The sequence below is a fragment of the Leptonychotes weddellii genome, chromosome 16, assembly GCF_054177405.1.
Source record: "Leptonychotes weddellii isolate Sample4059 chromosome 16, ASM5417740v2, whole genome shotgun sequence".
Lineage (NCBI taxonomy): Eukaryota > Metazoa > Chordata > Mammalia > Carnivora > Phocidae > Leptonychotes > Leptonychotes weddellii.
In genome coordinates, this window is record NC_138384.1 from 40051831 (window position 1) to 40074899 (window position 23069).

The 23069-nt window shown below is 53.9% G+C and overlaps 1 protein-coding gene across 9 annotated transcripts in view; it reads left to right on the forward strand.

Annotated features, from left to right (window-relative positions):
* Positions 1-23069, forward strand: part of RYR1 (ryanodine receptor 1) — a 108429-nt gene that overhangs the window by 60605 nt on the left and 24755 nt on the right. For 2 of the 9 annotated variants that reach the window (XM_081806846.1, XM_081806839.1), the window contains exons 67-90: positions 378-618; positions 1898-1985; positions 2065-2157; positions 2895-2909; positions 4104-4274; positions 5799-5858; positions 6270-6407; positions 6891-7003; positions 7184-7280; positions 7536-7642; positions 8825-8876; positions 9004-9072; positions 10347-10446; positions 10727-10806; positions 10899-10975; positions 11515-11588; positions 12218-12235; positions 13325-13405; positions 15254-15342; positions 15436-15564; positions 15654-15758; positions 16410-16457; positions 17855-17936; positions 19330-19517. In XM_081806846.1, the coding sequence (XP_081662972.1) occupies positions 378-618; positions 1898-1985; positions 2065-2157; positions 2895-2909; positions 4104-4274; positions 5799-5858; positions 6270-6407; positions 6891-7003; positions 7184-7280; positions 7536-7642; positions 8825-8876; positions 9004-9072; positions 10347-10446; positions 10727-10806; positions 10899-10975; positions 11515-11588; positions 12218-12235; positions 13325-13405; positions 15254-15342; positions 15436-15564; positions 15654-15758; positions 16410-16457; positions 17855-17936; positions 19330-19517 (2315 nt within the window). The remainder of the gene's footprint in view (positions 1-377; positions 619-1897; positions 1986-2064; positions 2158-2894; positions 2910-4103; positions 4275-5798; positions 5859-6269; positions 6408-6890; positions 7004-7183; positions 7281-7535; positions 7643-8824; positions 8877-9003; positions 9073-10346; positions 10447-10726; positions 10807-10898; positions 10976-11514; positions 11589-12217; positions 12236-13324; positions 13406-15253; positions 15343-15435; positions 15565-15653; positions 15759-16409; positions 16458-17854; positions 17937-19329; positions 19518-23069) is intronic. The other 7 variants (XM_081806840.1, XM_081806843.1, XM_081806842.1 and 4 more) reach the window with 7 other exon arrangements.

Here is a 23069-nt window from a genome sequence, read left to right on the forward strand (position 1 = left end):
CAGAGGTTAAAGACTGGGGTGAGAGGTCATGGGCTAGGGTAAGGTATCAGGTTATGATTCAGTTGTTGGGGTCAGAGGTCAGGGGCTTCTGTCAGGTTGGGGGTCACAGGTCCAGGTCAAGGGATATGGTTGGGACCAAGTATCAGGGGCTGTGTCAGAGGTCAGGGTCTGAGGTCAGGAATGGGATCAGAGGTTGAAGCTAAGGTCAGAAGGCAGGGTCAGGCTGGGGTCCACAAGAGCTGCTGGGTCAGAGGAACAGGTCGGGAATCATGGGCTGGGAGCAGAGGTCAGGAGTGAGATCAAAGGTCATAGGTCAGGTGCCGGAGTTAGAGGCTGGCCAGCAGCAAGTCCCCCGCACGCCCCTTTTGCTCCTGCAGTGTTCGCCCAGCCCATAATGAGCCGGGCCCGGCCTGAGCTCCTGCATTCACACTTCATCCCCACCATTGGGCGCCTGCGCAAGCGGGCCGGGAAGGTGGTGGCCGAGGAGGAACAGCTGCGCCTGGAGGCCAAGGCCGAAGCTGAGGAGGGCGAGGTCCTGGTTCGGGACGAGTTCTCTGTGCTCTGCCGGGACCTGTACGCCCTCTACCCGCTGCTCATCCGCTACGTGGACAACAACAGGTCAGCATGTGCCCAGCCGTCCCCATGCACAGTCAGCCTGACCTCCCGCTTCCCTGAACCCCAGCGGACCCCCCATCTTTTGAGTGACTATTAATTTTTTCTGATTCTCACCTGAGCCCACCCAGCCTTCTGACCACTCCCAACAAAATCCAGCCCGCTGGTGTCTGCTTCCCTTCTGCTCCTTTACACCTGCTGAGTCGGAGCCCCTGGGAGGCTACCGTGTCGGCCGTAAGGAGCCCTGCTTCCCACCCCGCTCCCTGCCCCAGCACTGTCTCCAGGCCTGGGTGGATGGGGCCCCATGGTCAAGTTTTCCTCCATCACTGAGAGGAAGGGGAGACAGTCCAGATCCGGCCAGCCTGGTTTCCCTCAGAAACAGGTCCTTAATAAAAGCAAGAACAAGTATCAACTGATTGCCAACATCTCCCTAAAATCAGAAGCACTATTTAAAGAATTATTAACTCCTAGGGGCAGCCTAATCTGGGGGTAGTGAATACGTTTCAACTCCAAGTTCCATCCTGGTGGAGAAGATTTTAAGGTTGCATCAGGGCTTCGTAAGAAAGGGGGCTGGGATTGATTAGCTATGTCTGTCATGGGAGCAGCCATGGGAAGCAGTGGTGCGCATGCTGGATACATCCATGCACACCCATCGCGGTGCTCAGGGGGCGGGTATTGCTATAGGGTAGGTGCCCAGGAGGCGGAGCGCTGGGTCAAAGAGCTTGAACAAGTAAATTGTGGTGCGTTCACACAGTGGAATACTACATGACAATGAAAATGAGCTAATCCTTGCAACACACAACAACGTGGATGGATCTCAACAAACATCACGTTGAAAGAAGCCAGGAAAATTCAAAACGGAGTACATATTCTATCATCTATTTCTGTAACATTCGAGAACAGACAAAAATAATTCATGTTCAGGAGGAGGGTCACCTAAGGGGAGGGAAAGAAGAGTGGCTGGGAGGGGCACGAAGATACTTCTGGGTTCTGGAAATGTTCTATTTCTCTACTTGGGTGGTGGTTATGCAAGCGTGTTTGCTTTGTGCTAGTTCATCAAGTTGACACTTTATGTCACCCTTCCATAAAAAGGGTAGAGATAGAAAGAAGAATGCATTCTTTAAAGGAATGGTTAAGATTTTCAAATCATCCAAATGGCCAGATTACCCTAGAAAACTCCACCCCTCCCATCGGATGGTCCCCTCCCCTTGAGAGCTCTCTGTGAGTCATCCTCTCCTGGGGGTCCCGCCCCCATCCCTCACTGGCCCCCTTCCTGCCCACCCAGGGCGCACTGGCTGACGGAGCCCAATCCCAGCGCCGAGGAGCTGTTCAGGATGGTGGGCGAGATCTTCATCTACTGGTCCAAGTCCCACGTGAGTTCCCGCCCACTCTGCCCCTCCTTGCCAGGACCCTCGCCACCACCACTGATCCCGACACTGCCTCCCCCACCAGCACTTTAAGCGTGAGGAGCAGAACTTTGTGGTCCAGAATGAGATCAACAACATGTCATTTCTGACTGCTGACAACAAGAGCAAAATGGCCAAGGTGAGTGCTTTGCTCTGAGAGGACTTAGCAGGGAGGGTGGGAGCACCCTCCAGGCCTTCCTGCCTGACCCCTTCACCCAGCCAGCCTGCCCTGTCCTGGTCACATTCCCTACAGCTGTCACCACATCCTGCCTCCCCATCTCTCTTTTCCCTTATCCCCATCTCCCTCCTCCTCTTTTTCCTTCCCCCCATTTCCCTCTTCTTCCTCCAACTCCTTCTTCCTCCTCCCCATATGCCTTCTCCTCCCTCCCCATCACCCTTCTCCCATCTCCCTCCTCCTTCCTCCCCATGTCCCTCCTCCCCATCACCCTCCTCCTATGTCTCTCCTCCTTCCTCCCCATCTCCTTCCTCTCCCCCATCTCTCCTCTCTCTCCTCCCCATCTCCTTCCTCCCCATCTCCCTCCTCCCCACTCTCTCCTCCTCATTTCCCTCTTCTCCCACCTTTCCCCTCTCCCTCTCCCTCCACCCTGATGTCCTCCTCTCCCATGTCTTTCCTCATATCCCCATTATCCCATATCCTCCTGCTCCTCTCCCCTTATACTTCTCAGAACTGCTCTCTTCAGGGTCCTAAAGAACAAGCCCACCCGCCCTAAGTCAGGGTCTGGAAATGCCCAGCTAGGGGATGCGTGTCGGGCTGGGTCAGGGGAGCTGGGGTAGGGCGCACTTGGAGTTGGGCCTGGGGTTCTCTGAGGGACCAGGGTAACCCTTCTTGTCTCTGTCTGCAACCTGATGAAGCAGGCGGGAGATGTACAGGTCAGCCCCATGTCTGGGACCTTCCGCATGGCTCTTGGCTTAATACCCTTTTCTCCCCCCAGCTTCCGCATCCCCTCCAGAAAACCCCTGCCCCCGTTCCCTACCCCTCATCCTTGGCTCCCAGCCCCCAGCCTTTTTCTCCCCCTCCATCCCCGCCCCCATCCATTCCCTTTCCAACGCTCAGCTTTTGGCAATTTAACTTTTTTTAAAAAAACTTTTGTTTAAAAAACAAAACAAAACACACCTCTGAGCTTTTCTCAAAGCATTATGGTCTGAGGTCATGGGGAATGGGAATGGGGTGGCCAGGCATGTGCATGGAAGGGTTTAAGGCTTGGTTTCTGGAACCAGATAGACTTGGATTCGGATCCTGACTCTTGGCAGTTGGTTGTGCGGCCTTAGTCAAGTGTCTTATTTTTTGAGCCTTGACCGGCATCTGCCCAGTGGCCCCAGGGCTCTGGGAGGACCCAGTGGGATGCTGCATGTGTGGCCTCAGCAGTCTTGGCACATACGTGGGCCACGATCCATACTGCGAGCCGGGGTAGATGTGGCCAGAAGCTTGTCACTGGGGCTTCTCTTTGGCATGACTGGGGTGGCCTTGGCCCCGGGTTTGCACCCAAGGCTCCAGAACACGGCTGTGGGACTCCGTGCCCCGTGTTTGTGCTTCCAGATAGTTCTGGATCTCTCTTCCATCTTCTCCCTCTCCGTCTCCTTGTCTGTCTCCTTCTCTGTGTCTCTCTATTTCTTCCAACTTCTTTTGTCTCCTGAGACTCTTTATGGTTCTGCATCTTTCTTTCATTCTTGGGAACTCACTCTTGGGATATAAAGTGTCGGGTTATGCGTGTTGTGGGGCAAGGAGGTGTGGTACTGAAGTCATTAGGGGATTCTGGAAGAGACTGCCAGAGGTTGAGAAAGGCCTGGAATTTGGGGAAATCTGGAAGGGTCTGGGATAGAGGTTGGGAATTTGGGCTAGATAGAGGCTTGGGTCTAGCAGGATCTAGGGTGAGGGCTGGGGGCCTGAGGTGAAAGATCAGCAAGGTCTGGGGTGGAAACTGATGCAGGCCCTGAGATGGGGGAGGGGACACCTGGCACCCAGGCCGTGGGCTGGAGGGTAGACAGTGGCAGAGGCCGGGGCCGGGGCCAGGGTCTGAGGCCGGGCTGGGAGTTGGGCTGGTGCTGAGCCCCCTGTCCCCACAGTCAGGTGGCTCGGACCAGGAACGCACCAAGAAGAAGCGCCGAGGGGACCGGTACTCTGTGCAGACATCCCTGATTGTGGCCACACTCAAGAAGATGCTGCCCATCGGCCTGAACATGTGTGCACCCACAGACCAGGAACTCATCACGCATGCCAAGAATCGCTATGCCCTGGTGCCTGCACCGCCCCATGATGGGAACCTGCCAGCGCCCGACCCTGCACCCCACCAAGCCCCTGGGACCCTCCTGAACCCCCAGATCCCACTGAGACCCCTCTCTTAGGACCCTAATGAATCTTTCTCCAGGACGCTGAGGACTCCCGGGGTGCCCTAGGATGTCCCGAGCCTTCCCCCGGGATGCTGAGGACCCCTCTCAGGATATTTCCAGAACCCTGGGACCTAAGGACCCTAACTGGAACCCCACTGATACTCAGGAATATCATTAAGACCCCTGGGGCCCAAGGACCATATTGAGCCTTCAAGGACCCTACTGAACACCGCTCCCCCCACCCCAGGACCATGCCTAACTTATTAGGACACTGAGGGCCCCACCAAGACACCGTGAGCCCCCCTGAGACTCCTCTGAGGACCTCCCAAAACTCCTTGGGACCCACTGAGTCCCCCACGATCCCACTGGCTCTCCCCTGAACTGGGTCCCCTTCTGGGTCCCCACTGAGCTCTCCAGCTCATCACCTCTTTCCCTCAGGGCCCTGGTGGCCACACCCTCTGGACTCTGTTCACACCCAACAGAGCCCCCAGAGACTTGGGTTCCAGTGAGCACTCTGTGATCCTAAGTAGCCCCCCAGGATCCTAATGGCCCCTTCCCCAGAACCACACCCAAACCTCTGATGCATCAGGATTCCTGAGATCAGTTGATCCCACCACCCTCCCCGAACCCTCTTAAGCCCTCAGACTCCAAGGAGGCCTCCCAGGATCCCACTTACTCTGTATGGGATAACAACCCCCATTCTTGTCAACCATAGGGATTGTAAGAATCTCCCCAGGACCCTGCTAAGCTCCCTGACAACCTATTAACCCCTCTGGGACCTTGAAGACCACTGACTCCCCCTGGTATCACAAATACCCCCTTTCCTGGAACTCTAAAGACTCCTTCCTTCAGGATCTCAAGCTCCTCCTAGGACCTGTTGAGTCTTGCCAAGAACCCAAAGAGCCATCCAGAGCCCCCCGACCCCTCAACTTGGTCTTTGGGTGTCCCTCTCTCCTGGGGATCTAAGGAATCCCCTCTACTCTCCCCTCCTTTGGCCTCTACAGAAATCCCATCCGTGACTTGATCTGCCTGATCCTTCATGACCTCTGCTGATCTTGCCGTTTCCCTTATAACCCCCTCACCTCCTCTGATCTTCAAAAACTCCCTGCCCAACTCCCAGCCCCACTCTGACCCTCCTGTGACCCCCCAGTCATCCACTGGTGGCCTTATTTGACCTTCGAGAACATTCTCTCATCACTCCCTACCTACTCTCACACCCCAAGGCCCCTCTAATCCTTACTGTCTCTTCAAGGTGCGTCTGTGGCCTCTAGGACTCCCTTCTGACCATTCCTGACCTTTGGACCTTTCAGTTTCTCCCAGAATCCACACCCCCCCCCGCCCCCACCAGCTGCTGGGGCGATGGGCCTGGAAGGGAAAGGGATGTGGGTTAAGGAGGACGCTGAGTGACCCAGCCTGGCCATGTCTCCCCAGAAAGACACAGACGAGGAGGTCCGGGAATATCTGCAAAACAACCTTCACCTTCAGGGAAAGGTACCTTCCTCAATCTGCAAGCGAAAGGGGCATGTTAAGATAATAGCAACTGTTGATAGCCAAGTACACTTACTCTGTACCAGGCATTGAAGCCTGGGCGGCTCAGTCGTTGGGCGTCTGCCTTTGGCTCGGGTCGTGGTCCCGGGGTCCTGGGATCGAGCCCCGCATCGGGCTCCCTGCTCTGCGGGAAGCCTGCTTCTTCTCCCTCTCCCGCTCCCCCTGCTTGTGTTCCCTCTTTCGCTGTGTCAAACAAACAAACAAACAAAAAATAGACCTTAACTTGTACTCACCCAGTAAGTCGGCACAGCACCGAAAGGGGGGCGGGGGCAGCCAGAGAAGTGCACCTCGCGCGCGGAGCGGCCCGGCTGGGGAGGGGCCCTCACGCCGGCCACCTGTCCTTCCTCCCCTCAGGTCGAAGGCTCCCCTTCTTTGCGCTGGCAGATGGCCCTGTACCGGGGCCTCCCGGGCCGCGAGGAGGACGCCGACGACCCCGAGAAAATCGTGCGCAGAGTCCAGGAAGTGTCAGCGGTGCTCTACCACCTGGAGCAGGTGGCTGGGGCTGGAGGGGTCTCACCGGGGAGTGGCCGAAGCGTGGGTCTCTGGGCGGGGCAAGGGGCGGGCCTTGGATCTGGGGGCGGGGTCTGAGGAGGAACCTTGGGTCTCTGGGCGGGGCCTGGGTGAAGCCTGGAGTTTAATGCGTCGCTTAGAATGGAAAATTGGATCTGTGGCAGGACGTGGTGCTTAAATCTTGAGCCTAGGGGCGGGGCCAGGGTCAGAATTTGGGGTCTAGAGTGGGGCCTGGGCTCAAGACGCCTTGCCTCTGGGCGGGGCCGTGGGCAGGGCCCAGCAAAGAGCGTGGTCTGGAAGAAAAGCCCAAGTCCGAACCTGTTGGTGCAGCCAGCGTGTTCCTCCGGCCCCGCGAGTCAGGCCTGAATTTGGGCCTGGAAGGAGATGGGCAGTTTCGCCCCGGGCTGGGAGTGGGGATCAGGTCAGGGGCAGAATTTGGGCACGTGACCGATTGCCGCCCCCCAGATCGAGCACCCTTACAAATCCAAGAAGGCCGTGTGGCACAAGCTCTTGTCCAAGCAGCGCCGGAGGGCGGTCGTTGCCTGTTTCCGCATGACCCCCCTGTACAACCTGCCCACGTAAGACACCCCCAGGGAAGAGGGAGGCTTGAGGGGCGGTGGGGCAAGGGTGGCTGAGGAGGCGGCAGGACGGGGTGCCACCACGATGGGGTCTGGTTGGGGAAGGTAGATGTGCGGGAGGAGAGAGGAGACGTGGGGTGGCCGACGGTCTCAGGGACACTACACACCTTTCCCCTGCAGGCACCGGGCCTGTAACATGTTCCTGGAGAGCTACAAGGCCGCATGGATCCTGACTGAAGACCACAGTTTTGAAGACCGCATGATCGACGACCTTTCAGTGAGCTGGCGCCTGCCTGGGAGTGGAGAGGGCGGGGCTGGATAGGGCTGGGGGCCTAGCTTGCTGGCTGCACACTTCCAGGGGTCGCCCTTCACATTGAGGGGTACGGGAAAGGCGGCCCCGGCTTGGGCAGAGACAAGGAACGGGGTGCAATGTGTGGGACAGAAAAAATAATCTAGCCCAGTAGGGTTATGGTGGGGGGAGACTGGAGGGGACTCTAGAAACCCCTTTCCCAAGCCCCACCCCTCCCCCCAGAAAGCTGGGGAGCAGGAGGAGGAGGAGGAGGAGGTGGAGGAGAAGAAGCCAGACCCCCTGCATCAGCTGGTCCTGCACTTCAGCCGCACCGCCCTGACTGAAAAGAGGTGAGGACCCTTCCTATGTCCTGGGAAGGGATCTGCTTCCTCCCGGCCCCGCAGCAACCTCCCTGTTCCTCAAGACGGGCCCTCTGTGTCCTAGGGGAGCCCCCCAGCTTATCCTTCAGTATCGCTTTCCCCGGACAGGCAGGGCCACTGTGTCCCTTTTTGTTGGCTGAGCACTTCGCAAGCCATCTCTTCTGAAGAGCTCACATTATAGGCAACATCAGTTGAAGCTTTGCTGGATGAAAGTGTCTTGCTCACACAAAGACGGTAAATTACGAGAAGAAAATCAGCATATTATAACAAATTTCCAATAGGATGGATTGCTTAACTTCCAGACAGGACCACATACCGGGCAGAAGGAAGAAGACTCCCCCCCCCCCACCCCAAGCAAGATCAAGATCTTTTTATCCAAAAAGGGGTGCTCTCCTTGGCGGGCTTCTGCGCAGATCCTATTGGCCAGAATTCTGACATCAGACCACCCGCAGCTACAGGGGAGACTGGGACTCCGAGTGTCCTGTTTCCCATCCTTCACAGAGCCAGGACTCTGGAGTTAGACTGCCGACTTGAATCACAGCACAAGCTGTGTGACTTGGCTAAGAAGGATTTTTGCGCTTCAGCTAACTTATCTGTAAAATGAGGCTAGTAATAGATCTGCCTATCTAATCCTGTTTTACAGTAATAGGATTATTGTGAGGATTAATTTGTTAAGACATATAGAGAGCACTTACAACAGGGACTGACCTAGAGTAAACACTCAATAGGTGTTGGCCGCTACTTCCGTTCTTCTCCTTCTTCTATTCTTCTTCTTATTGAGGAGACCCAAGTGGGTGGGTGGTCATAGTCATCAAATGAGCCAACAGCAGGATGGCCCCAGGCGTCAAACACACTATTTCTGCAACCCCTGGTGGAAAGGGAGCACCTCTACCAACCGCTCCAGCAAAACTCCCAGAATGAATTCCAGTGGACCCACATGAAGCACAGGACCATCTTGTCCCTATTACTGTGGCCAAGGCGACTGAACTCAGCCTCGATCACACGCCCCCTCTGGCAGTGGACGGTGGACCCCCCTGAACCACACAGCCCGGGCATGGGGAGGGGCGGCTCTCCAAAGGGAAACTGGAAGCGGTTATAGGATGGAGCTTGTCTCCACTGGGCCCTGACCATCTCCCCCTCTTACTTCCTCAGCAAACTGGACGAGGATTACCTGTACATGGCGTATGCTGATATCATGGCAAAGGTGAGGCCCTGCCCCCATCCAGGGCAGGTTCCCTTCACCCCCGCTGCAACGCCTGTCCACTGGGAGGGCTGGGGTGAGCTAGGGGATCTCTGTTCACTGTCATCCCTAACTGATGCCCCGTCCCCAGAGCTGCCACCTGGAGGAGGGAGGGGAGAATGGTGAAGCTGAAGAGGAGGAAGTGGAGGTTTCCTTTGAGGTAGGTGGGGTCAGGAGGTCCCCAAGGAAAGGGCTAAGGGACCCTGGCTTCAGTCATTCCCTGTTCATTCAGACTGTGTTCAGAATAGTGCTCTGGGCTATTGTGCTGGGTGATGTTGGGGACCACAACCATGACTGTCAGTCTCCTGGGGAGACGATACATTAACCAGACAGCAATGGCAAAGAGTATTCACGGTAGTGATGAGGGAGGCTCAGGCAAAGTGGGCAAGGCAGGATGGGGGAGGCACAGGCAGACGGGTCAGGGCCGGAGAATCCAGAGAAGCTTAGGGGTGTGGGGGTGGGGTTCAGGGGGCTGTGGAAGCCCAAGCAAGGGGCCTGACCCAGTCTGGGGGGAAGGGTGTCGCGGAGGGCTTCTCAGAGGAGGGGATGTCCCAGCAGGAGGCTAAAAGTGTGCCAGATGAAGAAAAGGAGAAAGGTGTTCCAGGTAGGGGGAACAGCATATGCAAAGGCCAGGCAGTGAGAAAGAGCTGGTAAACACGCAGTTAACCCATCCATTCATCATTAAGGCAGTCAGCAAGCATTTCCCTGAGTTTCTTAACCTTTTTTGTGCCTGGGTCCCTTTTGGCATCTGGTAAGCCTCTCTTAGAATCATGTTTTTTTTTTTTTTTTTTTAAAGATTTTATTTATTTATTTGAGACAGAGAGAATGAGAGAGACAGAGAGCACATGACAGGGGGAAGGGTCAGAGGGAGAAGCAGGCTCCCCGCCGAGCAGGGAGCCCGATGCGGGACTCGATCCCGGGACTCCAGGATCATGACCCGAGCCGAAGGCAGTCGCTTAACCAACTGAGCCACCCAGGCGCCCCATGTTTTTGTTTTTTTAAAGACTTATTTTTGAGAGAGAGAGAGCACGAGTGGGGGGAGGGGCAGAGGGAGAGGGAGAAGCAGATTTCTTGCTGAGCAAGGAGCCTGACGTGGGGCTTGATCCCAGGACCCCAGGATTATGACCTGAGTCAAAGGCAGACGCTTAACCGACTGAGCCACCCAGGCGCCCCGACCTCCTAGATTTTGTCTTTCGACGCTTGGAGGTCCATGGGCCCGGGTTAAGATTGCTCCATGTCTGGCCCCACCCTGAGCACAAGAGACAAATGGTGGACTTCGGTGCCAGGGGATAGAGGGAGCTCACAATTAAAGGGATGAGCTGGGGGATGCGGCTGGAGCAGGGAGGGTAGGGGTGAGGGATGAGCCTGTGAGGGGAAAAGGCTGGGCTGCTGAGCGCGGACTCACTGGGCCCCACGGGCCTGGCTCTGCTGCAGGAGAAAGAGATGGAAAAGCAGAGGCTGCTGTACCAGCAGGCGCGGCTGCACAACCGGGGAGCAGCGGAGATGGTGCTCCAGATGATCAGTGCCTGCAAAGGTGCCTTCCCGTAGGCACTCCTCCTGAGCACATGCATCCCGTCCCCACTCCCCCCGGCCCACCATTTCCTGGGGACCCTGTGGCACACTCTCCCACCCTGCGCGCCTGTGCCTCGCACGTCAGCCCTTGCACGTCCCACTCGCCTTGCAATTTCTCGCTCTTCCTTCCTTCTGGCACGCGACGCCACCCCCTTCTCCCACCTACCCTGGGGTGGCCGTTTTCTGGTGGGTGGAGAACACGGCTCCCAAACTGAGCACGCCATCTTTTGCCATCTCTCCAGGAGAGACGGGCGCCATGGTGTCCTCCACCCTGAAGCTGGGCATCTCCATCCTAAATGGAGGCAATGCTGATGTGCAGCAGGTAACAGGAGAAAGGACTTGGAGGAGGGCTAAGAGGGGTGGGGGGCTCCCGTGTGACTCCCACTTTCCTGGCCCCTCCCACCCCCTCTGTAGAAAATGCTGGATTATCTGAAGGACAAGAAGGAAGTGGGCTTCTTCCAGAGTATCCAGGCGCTGATGCAAACGTGCAGGTAGGGTCTAGCGGGCATCTCGCAGTTAAGCCCACTTGCTGTGGCCAGGGCCCCACCCCTGGTACTACCTCCAGGGGAAGAGACCCACTCAATGGAGCTCAAATACCGGGGAGGCGATTATAACAATAAGAGGCTTTACGAATGGACAGCTGGAACCAGAAGGTTGTAGCGAATTCAAGGGGCACTCAGGCAGCAGGGAATTGGGGCTCTCTCTGATGACCCCCATTCGTGTGACTACTACTGTCCACCTTTGTTCTCTTCTGTCAGCTGACTTTCCCTCCCCCTCTGAAGCTTTTGCTAACTGAGGGTTTCTGTTTCCTCCTGATTCCAGCTTGTGCACCTGTCATCCCAGCCGCGCCTCGCTTGAGTGAGGCTGCCACGTGGCTTCTCCCAATTCTGTTTCCGCTTCTTCTTATTTCAGCTTTTGCAGGGTTTACTGTGGTTCTCTGCCCAAAATGGGGGAGCGGGGCTGCTGGGCTTTAGAAGAGCAGGGCAGAGGCCTTAGCCCATCTTCCCCATCTTTCCTTTCTTTCTCCCAGCGTCCTGGATCTCAATGCCTTCGAGAGACAGAACAAGGCAGAGGGACTGGGCATGGTGAACGAGGATGGAACCGGTGAGGCCCTCTCTTGGGCTTCCCTCTCCTGGGACATCCTCTTCCTTCGGGATCGCCCCCTCGCCCACATTGCCCAGAGCTCCCTTCTGCCAAGACACCCCCCACCCTACGACCATCCCCAAGTTCCCCTGCCCCTGTGCGGTGGTCCCCAATCCTGCCCCCACATTCCTCCAGGGTGTCCCTCCTCAGGGTCCCCACCCCTGGCTGCCCTTCCATCCTGTGTTCTCCCCCCGCCCCAATCACCACACGGACCCGACCCTCTACATGCCCAAGTCTCCCACCCTGGTTGCTGTTCTCATTAATGTCCCTAATCCGGGTTAATTGAGTCTCCTCTTTGCCGTGTTGTGACGTGTCTAACTTTTCTGCCCTGATCCTTGCCTCCTGCCTCTCCACCCCTCCCCTGTCCATTTCTCCTTATCTTCCCTCTTCTTTCTCTTCCTCCGCTTTTACCCCCATTTCCTACTCTGTCTCCTTATCACTCTGATCCTCTGTGGTCGTTCTTCTCTCCGTGTTGATGTCTTCGTCCCTGACTGTGTCACTGTTTTTCCGTGTCTATTTCTGTCTCCTTTCTGTCTCTCTTTTTCCCTCTTTTCTCCTGCTTCCTCCTCCCATCCTGTTGGCTGCCCCAGTCATCAACCGCCAGAACGGTAATTCCCCCAGCCCGTTCCCCTTGCTGTGCTACCGCACCCCTCCCTTCTAACCCCCAACCGCCCCCTCCACCTGGGGGCTGAGGATCTGGGACATCCAGGGAGGGAGGAACCCTTCAGTGACGCGCCATGCCCGCAGAAAGTCTTGAGCCGGAGACCAAGACTTGGGTCCCAGATTAGCCACTAACAACAACCGGAGACTGTGAACACGTCTCTGACCTTCTGTAAGCCTGTTTCCCCCCGTGTAAACCAGAAACTAGAGAAGATGGCAAAGATCCCTTTCCAGCTCGTTCTCAGACTTCCAGACCCAGATTCGCAGTCCCGGGGTGGGGTAATCCCCACTCCCACCTACCCTGCTCTGCGCGCCCGCGACCCTAGATTGGTCAAGTGTGCGGTTCCCACCCGCCAACCGGATTGGTTGCCCCCGGCATCCACTCTGATTGGTGTGCGTGCCTCCTGCGCCTGCTCTGGTTGGCCCATTCCTGCCTCGCCTCCCCCCTCTCGCTCCTCCCTCCCCGAGCCCGCGGTGATTGGCTTCTTTCAGATGCCCATCCGGATTGGCCCATGTTTACACGCCTCCCCCCTGCATCTCCTGGATTGGCTGCTTTCAAGGCATCAGAGCCAATTGGCTGGCTTTCCATCCCACTCCCTGCCCGATCCTCTCCTGCTCCGAGCCTTTGCGTGAAAGTGATTTCAATCCCCATAATCCATTAACCCTGCCCACCCGAGGCCCTGGATGGGGGCCAAGGGAGATACCAGCTGCCTGAACCTCTGTCGGGTTGGCAGGCATTCCTGGACGTCATACAAGTGGTGACGTCAGAGGGACAGTGATGTTTAGAAAGACGCTTGAGGCCCCAGCTTCATGACTCAGGGCCCCTGGGGTTTTCATCCGCTGATGACTTTGAAGCCGGGTCTCCCTGGTGTCATGGATGCCCCTGGCCCTCACAGCCTCTTTGAAGTGGCGGTTGCCCCTCCCTGCGCACCCTTGCTTTGTGCATGCGTGTGCAGTGTGCAAGGTCCGTGTGCATGCGTGTGCTCTGTCCTGGCGCGTCTGACCCCTTCTGGGCCCTGTCCCCCTCTTCCCCCCAGAAGAGAAGGTCATGGCAGATGATGAATTCACCCAAGACCTGTTCCGATTCCTACAATTGCTCTGTGAGGGGCACAACAATGGTGAGGAGAAGGGGTGGGTGGAAGGGTGGGTGGGAAGGAGGCCAAGGTTTGGGATCAGTCTGCAAGGGTTGCCTGAGTTCATCTCCCGGCCCCTCACCCCTTATTGGCGGTGGCCTCACCACCCATCCTTGACCCGACTGTACTTCCTCCTTCCTTTTCAGCCATTATCAAGCCCTGTCCACCCACCTTCCTAAATCCCCCTCGAAGTTCTGCAATCTAGCCACTTCGCTTTACTTGCACCTCCTCTGGCCAGTCCAAATTCCCCAAAACCAGTTTGCCCCCAAATCAGTGAGAGCACGGGATGAACACCTAGCCACATGCCATTTTTTCCCACAGGCGTTTTGCAGCAGCTGGCCAAAGTTACCTAAATGTGGAAGGTTTCCATACTTTGGTTCGCCCGGGGGGGTGGGGGGAATCGCATGGCGTTTTCAAATGAATTTATTAGAATCACTTCTTAATTTTGCTTATAAACTAGTTTGCCAGGAGGAAGGCCTTACAGATTCTTTCCCAACTTAAACAAGAGTTTCCCCAACTTTCATTCTGGTGCAGGCAGTTGGAGCAGATCAAGGATGACACAGCAAGCTAAGGAAACACGTCACTAATGAGAACATATAACCCCGTGTGGCCCAGGTAGCTCACAACATTAAAGGGACAGTCAGAATTCTGTACGACAAACATTCTACCCAAGGCCGTTTCCTGTAATAAATATGCACGATCTCAAGGTTGTGGTTATAACACATAGCAGGTGATTGTGAAACCACAGACTGCCCAGAAACTAACCTTCATCACAAGAACGGGAGTCATCATAAATCTAACTTCCACAGAATCTGCACCCCATTTGGCTGGTGTTCATTATGGTGAACTCACTTGTAAATTTCTTTAATCTTCACTCCTCTGTTCAACAGTGGATAAAGCGTGATCCATTGCTTTGCATTCTCAAAAGCTCTTATGTCCACAGCTGGTTCTTCTTCAAGGTTTACAAAATACTGTTGTGCCACGGGACTAGGGTTTTCTCTCTTTAATTGTAACTAAGGTGTCATCAGTCTTTGGGGTTTTAAATGAATTTTATTCCCTGGATCTCTGATTTCTTGGAAACGCGAATGTTCTAATTCTAATTAACGGGTGGAATTCTTCTCTCCTACCAAATTTGCAATCCAGAGCTCGACATAAAATCGTGGGTTCATTAACCAGCCCAATCAAATAAATATTTGAAATAGCTTTCAAATCTCAGATGCTTTGCATGTCTTGAGTATTTGGTACCATTCAAAATAGACAAAAGAGGGGCGCCTGGGTGGCTCAGTTGGTTAAGCGACTGCCTTCGGCTCAGGTCATGATCCTGGAGTCCCGGGATCGAGTCCCGCATCGGGCTCCCTGCTCAGCGGGGAGTCTGCTTCTCCCTCTGACCCTCCTCCCTCTCATGCTCTCTGTCTCTCATTCTCTCTCTCGCAAAAAAAAAAAATAAAAAAATAAAAAAAAAATAGACAAAAGGTTTGTCTATGCCATCACATAGTAGGCATTCAATAAAAATTTTTGGAAATAAATGGAAGACTGAATTCTCCATTTTCCCCTGCTACACTGAGGTGCTCAAGAAACATTTTGGGGGGGGGGAAATGAATGAATAAATGACTGACCCTCCACCATATCTGGCATGTAGTAGGCCCTCGATAAATGGTTACTACATAAATGAATAAATGATCCTCACCTTCCTCTGACACACAGTAGATACTCGATAAAGCCTAAATAAACTAACAATGACGATTGTATGCCTTTGGCATACAACAGGCACTCAATAAACACTGATTGCACACGGTAGACTCTCGATAAAAGTATGACTTTTCATCTCCCTAGATTTCCAAAACTACCTACGGACACAAACAGGGAACACAACCACTATTAACATCATCATCTGCACGGTGGACTACCTCCTGCGGCTGCAGGTGAGGACGGGAGGCCGTCCTGGTGTGACCTGGCTCGGGGATTGCAGGGACCTGGTTGGCCCAGCAACCCTTCACACCCCGTCGGCCCCCCAGGAGTCCATCAGCGACTTCTACTGGTACTACTCCGGCAAGGATGTCATTGAGGAGCAGGGCAAGAGGAACTTTTCCAAGGCCATGTCGGTGGCTAAACAGGTGTTCAACAGCCTCACCGAGTACATCCAGGTAGGGCTCGCCCACGGGCGTGGGGAGAGGCACCCCCCCACCCCACCCGGCGCCGTGCCGGCGCTCACTGCAGCCCTCTGCCCCCCCAGGGTCCTTGCACCGGGAACCAGCAGAGCCTGGCGCACAGCCGCCTCTGGGACGCCGTGGTGGGATTCCTGCACGTGTTTGCCCACATGATGATGAAGCTCGCTCAGGTTCGGGCCCCTCTGTCCTTCATCGGGCTGTTTCCGGGCATCCCCCAAGTGGCCCATTTCCAAGTCAGTTTCGCACCCAAGTCCTCCTGGCATGTACCAGACCAGTTCCCTCGGAGTGGCCAAATCCATCGTCCTTCTGGATTGGCTCTCTGTATGACCCCGCCTCCTCCTCTGCCAGCACCAATCGGCTGGTTTCCCACCCCCACTTCCATTGGTCTAATGTGTAGGCCCCGCCCCCCCAGTCCAGAGTTCCTCTATGATTGGTTGGTGTTCTTTTCTCTCCGAAGAGGTCCTCTCAGATTGTGATACCCCTAGGGATAGAAAGGGGGCAGCTTTCCAGGTCAGGGGCTGGGGCTGAAGGAGTGCTCTGTTTCTTTATTCGGCCTGCGGCAGATGACGCCCATCTCGGGCATCCATGATGTAAGGTCCCTGTCGAGTCCTTTTCCCATTTCTAGAATCCTGTGCTCCCCTTTCCCTACCACCCCCCGCCCCTTTGCAGCCTGGTCAGTGTCTCGTGAACACCTTGTCCCTTTGCTCTGCTTCTGTCTGGTAAACATATTCAAAGCTGCACCATCCGCATCCTGAACGTCATAAAAGCCACAGCTCTCCAGCAGATGGCACTATTCTATTTGCTGTATTCTAATTTCCCAGCAGGAAGCGTCTGGAGGAAGGGAAGACTTGATCTCTAGTTACCCAAAGGTGCCACAGGGGCTGGCAGAAATCCTGTCGGGTCATCTGACTTTTTGAAAGGAGTTGAACCTGGAATGCAATTCCTCAGTGTCGGTGCAGCCGAAGTTGTGTTTTGGTGTGATCTTAAAAGTCTAGAGAATATTGATGTTTTCGTGTAGAGTTCCAAATCCTGCAGTGTTAATTCATTAGCTAAGGACTAAGGCTAGGTTGCATGGGCTGGAAATCCAATGCAAAGTGGTAGCTTAAGGCGGGAAAAAGAATTTATCAGTTCACGTCAGAGATCCAGGGCCTAGAGTGATGTCAGCAGAAATGTCTTTCGTCTCTCTGGCTTCATTCTCAAGTAGGCTCTCACACTGGCTGGAAAAGTGGTGCCCCAGGGTTCTATGCACCCCCACTAACTGCTCCAGAGAGCAGAGGACCCCTTTTTTATGGAAGCCCCGACTTGCAATTCTCTCTGATTGGACTATTGAGTCACATGCACATCCCTGAACCAATCATCGTGGCCAGAGCTCTGATTGGCCAGATCTGTTCACACACCCACCCCTCAAACCAGGAAAGTGGGGTTAGCCCCGCTTGATCTGAGAGTGCAATTGTCACGCGAAGCAGGGTGCTGGCTCATACATCACCTACAGACACACACCACAGGCACCCATCCAGATTAGGATCTTGAGATTCTGGTATTTTGGGATCTTAGAGTCAGAATGCCGAACTTTGGTACTGTGTTAGAATTAGAATCAGCAACTCAAGAAGGAGCACTGGGATAGAAGAGCCTACATACCATTTATCTGGTATCCTTTCCCCTCCTCCGTTGTATTATGTAAACCAGAGGAGATGACCACTCAGTGGGTCAAAAATGCTCGCATATTGGCAGTTTTATGTAGCTCAACCTCATAACAAATAGGGACCATGAGACAGAACTCTGACCATATAGGAAGCTTCTGTAGGCCCTACATGAGGCACTGTGACAGGGGAGGCTGTGTGCCCCCACATTCTCCCCAAATTGTTTACCGAAAGGCACGTGGCTGAGTCCTCCTGCCTTTCTCCCGAACCCAGCGCCTTGCTTTTTCCATCGCACATTCATTCAACAAACATATGTCAAGCACCCACCATAAGCCCCAAGCTTCTGCCCTCCCAGTCCCCCTTGTCCGCCGGCTCTTGCCCCCACATATCACCTGTTAAGCCTGCTTCCCCCAGAGTGCCAACCCCACCCCCACAATCTTGTCTCTCTGCCCCTTCCCCTGCTTCCGAGGAACATGTGTGGACTCGGGTCCCCTCGGAGGTAAGAGGGGAGGAAGAAGGGGTCTTAGGCCCTGCAGGGTGGGTCAGGAGGGGCGGAAGCAGCTGGAGGTGGGGGGCGCGTCTCTACAGAGACCAGTCATCACATAACTGGGGTTTGGGGTCTCCAGGACTCCAGCCAGATCGAGCTGCTGAAGGAGCTGCTGGATCTACAAAAGGACATGGTGGTGATGTTGCTGTCGCTACTAGAAGGTAAACACCCAACAGGTGGGGGCCTGAGTACTGACAAGCAGGGAATGGCCCTCTGAGACCCAGGAGACCCTAACCTTCAACTTCATCTGACATCGTGTCAGGGTCAAATGGGCTGGTGAAGGAGTCACAGTAACGAGCTCAGCAAACAGATATCAAGCATTTATTATAGGCCAGGCCCTGCCTGTACATACCTTAGTTCATTGACTCCCCAGAGAAATCTTTTTTTTTTTAAAGATTTTATTTATTTATTTATTTGAGAGAGCGAGAATGAGAGAGAGAGAGAGAGAGGTCAGAGGGAGAAGCAGACTCCCCGCCGAGCAGGGAGCCCGACGCGGGACTCGATCCCGGGACTCCAGGATCATGACCTGAGCCGAAGGCAGTCGCTTAACCGACTGAGCCACCCAGGCACCCTCCCCAGAGAAATCTTAATAAAGTGGGTGGCCCCGACGCTTGTTAAAGTTTACGTACCTCATATTTATGTATTTCTTTGTTAAATGTGTCAGTTAGCTTTTGCTGCCTAATGAATGTCCTCAAAACTTAGTGACTTGAAACAACCACAATTTATTGCTAATTAATAAGGCAATTTGGGGCGCCTGGATGGCTCAGTCAGTGAAGTGCCCAGCTCTTGATTTTGGCCCAGGTCATGATCTCAGGGTCGTGGGATCGAGCCTGACGTCGGGCCCCACACGCAGTGGGGAGTCTGCTGGAGATTCTCTCTCTCCCTCTCCCCCTGCAAATAAAGAAATAAATAACTTAAAAAATAAAATCTAAATAAATACATATAATGGAAAGGTACAAGGAGAAGCTGGAGCCAGTTTGCTCTAGACAGGGGTGGGATCCCACTTTACCACAGTCTCCACTTCTCCCTGTTGTCTCAACTTTGGCCCTACCTTGCTCCTCTCTGGACCTGCTTGGCCTCAGGACTAGTGGAAGGCTTAGGTGTGTGAGCTCTGAGGTCCTGCAGCTCTGGCTTGAAATCATCCTCACCCCCTTGCAGGCTATGTAACCCTGAGCATGTGACTTTCTCTGAGTCCCAGCCTCTTCATCCGTACAAACGGGTGGTAACACCCCTCCCCTGGAAGGGGGAGAGCGTGCCAGTCCAGCACTGGGCATGGCATCTGGGACCTGCTGGTAGCTTCTGGCATTGGTATCTTTATTGGTGACCCCCTCACCCCAGCTGTCAGCGAGGTGCACTGGCCAGGTTCACATATGATGCTGATGCAGGTCAGGAAATGAGCCGTGCCCTCTGGGGGGAGGTGTAGGAGCTGGCCAGGGAAGCTTCCACCAGCATAGTGGATCCTGGTGGCTCCCGAGCTGGAGAAGCAGGCCACCCTGGTGGGGCTCCAGAAAGCAGGCTCCCCTGGGCCACATTGACTGGTCCCCCTGCCCACAGGGAATGTGGTGAATGGCATGATTGCCCGGCAGATGGTGGACATGCTCGTGGAATCCTCGTCCAACGTGGAGATGATCCTCAAGTTCTTCGACATGTTCCTGAAACTCAAGGACATTGTGGGCTCAGAGGCCTTCCAGGACTATGTCACCGATCCCCGTGGCCTCATCTCCAAGAAGGACTTCCAGAAGGTGGGTGCTAGAAGGCAGGTGGGTGGGGTGCCAAGTGGCAAGAGACCTCTCTGTGAGCCTCAGCTTCTTTACCTGTAAAATGGGGATGACACAGTCTTTGGGGTTGTTTTGAAGGCGAAATGCAGGAACACAGATGAGAACCTTTATTTCTGTTATCATTATTCCTAGACACAGTATTGTCATCATTACCAATAACAGTTATTCAGTTGATAAACATTTGCTGGCTTTCTCCTCTGTGCTGGGCCCTCTGCTGCTACCACGGACACAGCAATGACCGAGACAGACACAGCCCTGCCTTCATGGGGCTTATAGTCTAATGGGGAGGCAGTCCCTAATGACCCTTACAGGTCAAATAATAAGGCTTTTAGGAGGAAGGTACAGAAACCAGCTTTATCCAGGAGTCCCCTCATCTGCCTCTGTCAGTCCTCCCACCCCAGCTCTGTCCTCTCTCCCTACGGAACCCCAGGTATGTCACTCGGCTGCTCTGAGCCTCAGTTTCCTCCTCTGTGAAATGGGACTAGGATAGTTACATTCACTGTCTCACATGACCGCTGTAAGGCAGACAGTGTGTGGGCCGTTCCTGGAACTCAGGGGCATTCAAGACATGCTACCTACCATTAGTCCTGCCAGATCACCCTTTTGTTAACTGTTTCTTTTGAAATAACTTCTGACCTGCAGAGAAGCTGCAAGAACAATACATAGAATTTCTGATTACCTTTTCACCCCGATTGCCCAAATGTTCACTTTTTACCACATTTGCTCTCTCACAATTCTCCTTTTCTTCTAAATACTTCAGTGTGTATCTCCTGAGAACAAATTCATTCTCTCACATAACCACAGAACAATTATGCAAATCAAAAAATTAGCATCAGTATGACTCGGCTATCTACCGAGCTTAATTCAGTTTTCACTCAGTGAAGAAATTGTTTTTCCTGCTAAGGACCTGATCCGGGGGTCAGGGACCACATTTAGACATCCTGTCTCTTTAGCCTCCTTCAATCCCGAACCCTTCCTCGGTCTGTCTTTATCCTTCATGACCTTGACATTTTTGAATAGAGAGCAGTTTTTTAGTCAGTGTTTCTGTCCTTGTCTTTCATGACCTTGACATTTATGAAGAATAGAGACTGGTTTTTTTTTTTTAGACTTTATTTATTTATTTGACAGAGACAGAGATAGCGAGAGCAGGAACACAAGCAGTGGGAGTGGGAGAGGGAGAGCAGGCCTCCCACCGAGGAGGGAGCCCGATGTGGGACTCGATCCCAGGACCCCGGGATCATGACCCGAGCCAAAGGCAGACGCCTAATAACTGAGCCACCCAGGCGCCCTAGAGACCGGTTTTTTAGAGAATGTTTCAGAATGTGGGTTTGCCCGAGTTTTTCCCGTGACTCGATTCAGGTTGTACATCTCAAGTAGGAGTATTTTTTTTTTTTTAAAGATTTTATTTATTTATTTGACAGAGAGAATGAGAGAGAGAGCACATGAGAGGGGGGAGGGTCAGAGGGAGAAGCAGACTCCCTGCCGAGCAGGGAGCCCGATGCGGGACTCGATCCCGGGACTCCAGGATCATGACCTGAGCCGAAGGCAGTCGCTCAACCAACTGAGCCACCCAGGCGCCCCTCAAGTAGGAGTATTGTAGGAGTGATGTGTCCTCAGTGCGTCTCATCAGGAGGCATGTGATGTTGGTTCTTCCTATCACTGTTGGCGTTAGCTTGGCTCGCTTGGTTCAGGTGGTGTTACCAGGGTCTCTGCTGCAAAGGTGCCGTCATTCCCTTAAATATTTCCTGAGGATGTGCTTTGTGACGTTGTAAATATCCTGCTCACCCTCTCGGGTTAGTGTCCGTTGGTGATTCTGCCTGAAATGATGGTGATTATGGTAGTTGACAGACAGTGGTTTTCTTTTTTCTTTTTTCTTATTTTTTAAATCTTTTTTTTTTTTTAAGAGAGAGGGAGGGGGCAGGGGCAGAGGGAGAGAGAGAATCCCAAGCAGACTCCACACCAACTGCAGAGCCCGACGTGGGGCTCAATCTCACGACCCTGAGATCATGACCTGAGCGGAAATCAAGAGTCCAACCCTTAACCGACTGAGCCACCCACGTTCCCCAACAAATGGTGGTTTCCTAACTTCACCATACCCTTTACCTTTATTAGGTACCATGTTGCTGGACCCGTCCATCCATTTATTTTTATATATTAGTGTAGACTTGTGCCTTCTTATGTTAATCTAGGAGTTGCAACCGCTACTGCCCACTTAATAAATGTTTAACATTTATTTTTTTTTTTTAAGATTTTTATTTATTTATTTGACAGAGAGAGATAGTGAGAGCAGGAACACAAGCAGGGGGAGCGGGAGAGGGAGAAGCAGGCTTCCCGCCGAGCAGGGAGCCCGATCTGGGACTCGATCCCAGGACCCTGGGATCATGACCCGAGCCGAAGGCAGACGCTTAACGACTGAGCCACCCAGGCGCCCCAATAAATGTTTAACATTTAAACGTTCAGCGTCTGCTGAGTTAAAAATTAAGTGTCCCCTGCCTCCCAGGTGTCTGAGAGCCTCCCTGCGTCTCTCCCCCTTCTCAGCCACGCCTCTCAAGGGCTGCCTACCTCCGGCTCACTCCTTTCTCACCTCCCACCCCCTCCCTGATTCAGGGCTTCCTGGCTTTGGTCCCTGTCACTCTCCTGAAACTACCCTGACCAAGATGGTCCGTGACCTCTTCACCCCTGAATCTCTCCTCTGTTATCTTCGTGGCGTTGGCCGCTGTTGGCCATTCCCTCCCCTTCACGAAGCCTGCTTCCCAGGGTGTGTGTGCCACACACTTGTGGGATCCCCACCCTCCCTGCCAACCTCTCTCGGCCTCTTCTCTGCTGTTCTTGAGCCCTCCGCCTTCCAGAAGAGCTGAGAGTTACCATGTTCTCACTCTGTGCCAGGTCCTGTGTGTAAATGGATTAGGTCACGTAGTCCTTACAGCAACCCTAAGTGGTAAGGACTATTTTTTATTCTCATTGACAGAAATGGAAACTGAGGCACAGGGAGGTGAAGTGACATGTTCAGGGTCACACAGCTAGTAAGTGACAAAGCTGGGATTAGAACTCAGGCAGCCTGGCTCCAGAGTACATAGCCTCCAGACTCAACCATTGATCTAGTCCAATAAATAGTGAACATTCCCTGGGTTCCAGGCCCTGGCCAGAAGTCCCAGCCCTACTCTCTGAGCCTGGCAGGTTTAAGGAGAGAATCTCAGTCAGCCAGGGAACCAAAAATCACCATGTAGGAGCTAAAATACATCTCATTCATAACTTTTTTTTTATGTTATGTTAATCACCATACATTACATCATTAGTTTTTGATGTAGTGTTCCATGATTCATTGTTTGCGTATAACACCCAGTGCTCCATGCAGAACGTGCCCTCTTTAATACCCATCACCAGCCTAACCCATCCTCCCAGCCCCCTCCCCTCTAGAACCCTCAGTTTGTTTCTCAGAGTCCATAGTCTCTCATGGTTCATCTCCCCCTCCGATTCCCCCCCCTTCATTCTTCCCCTCCTGCTATCTTCTTCTTT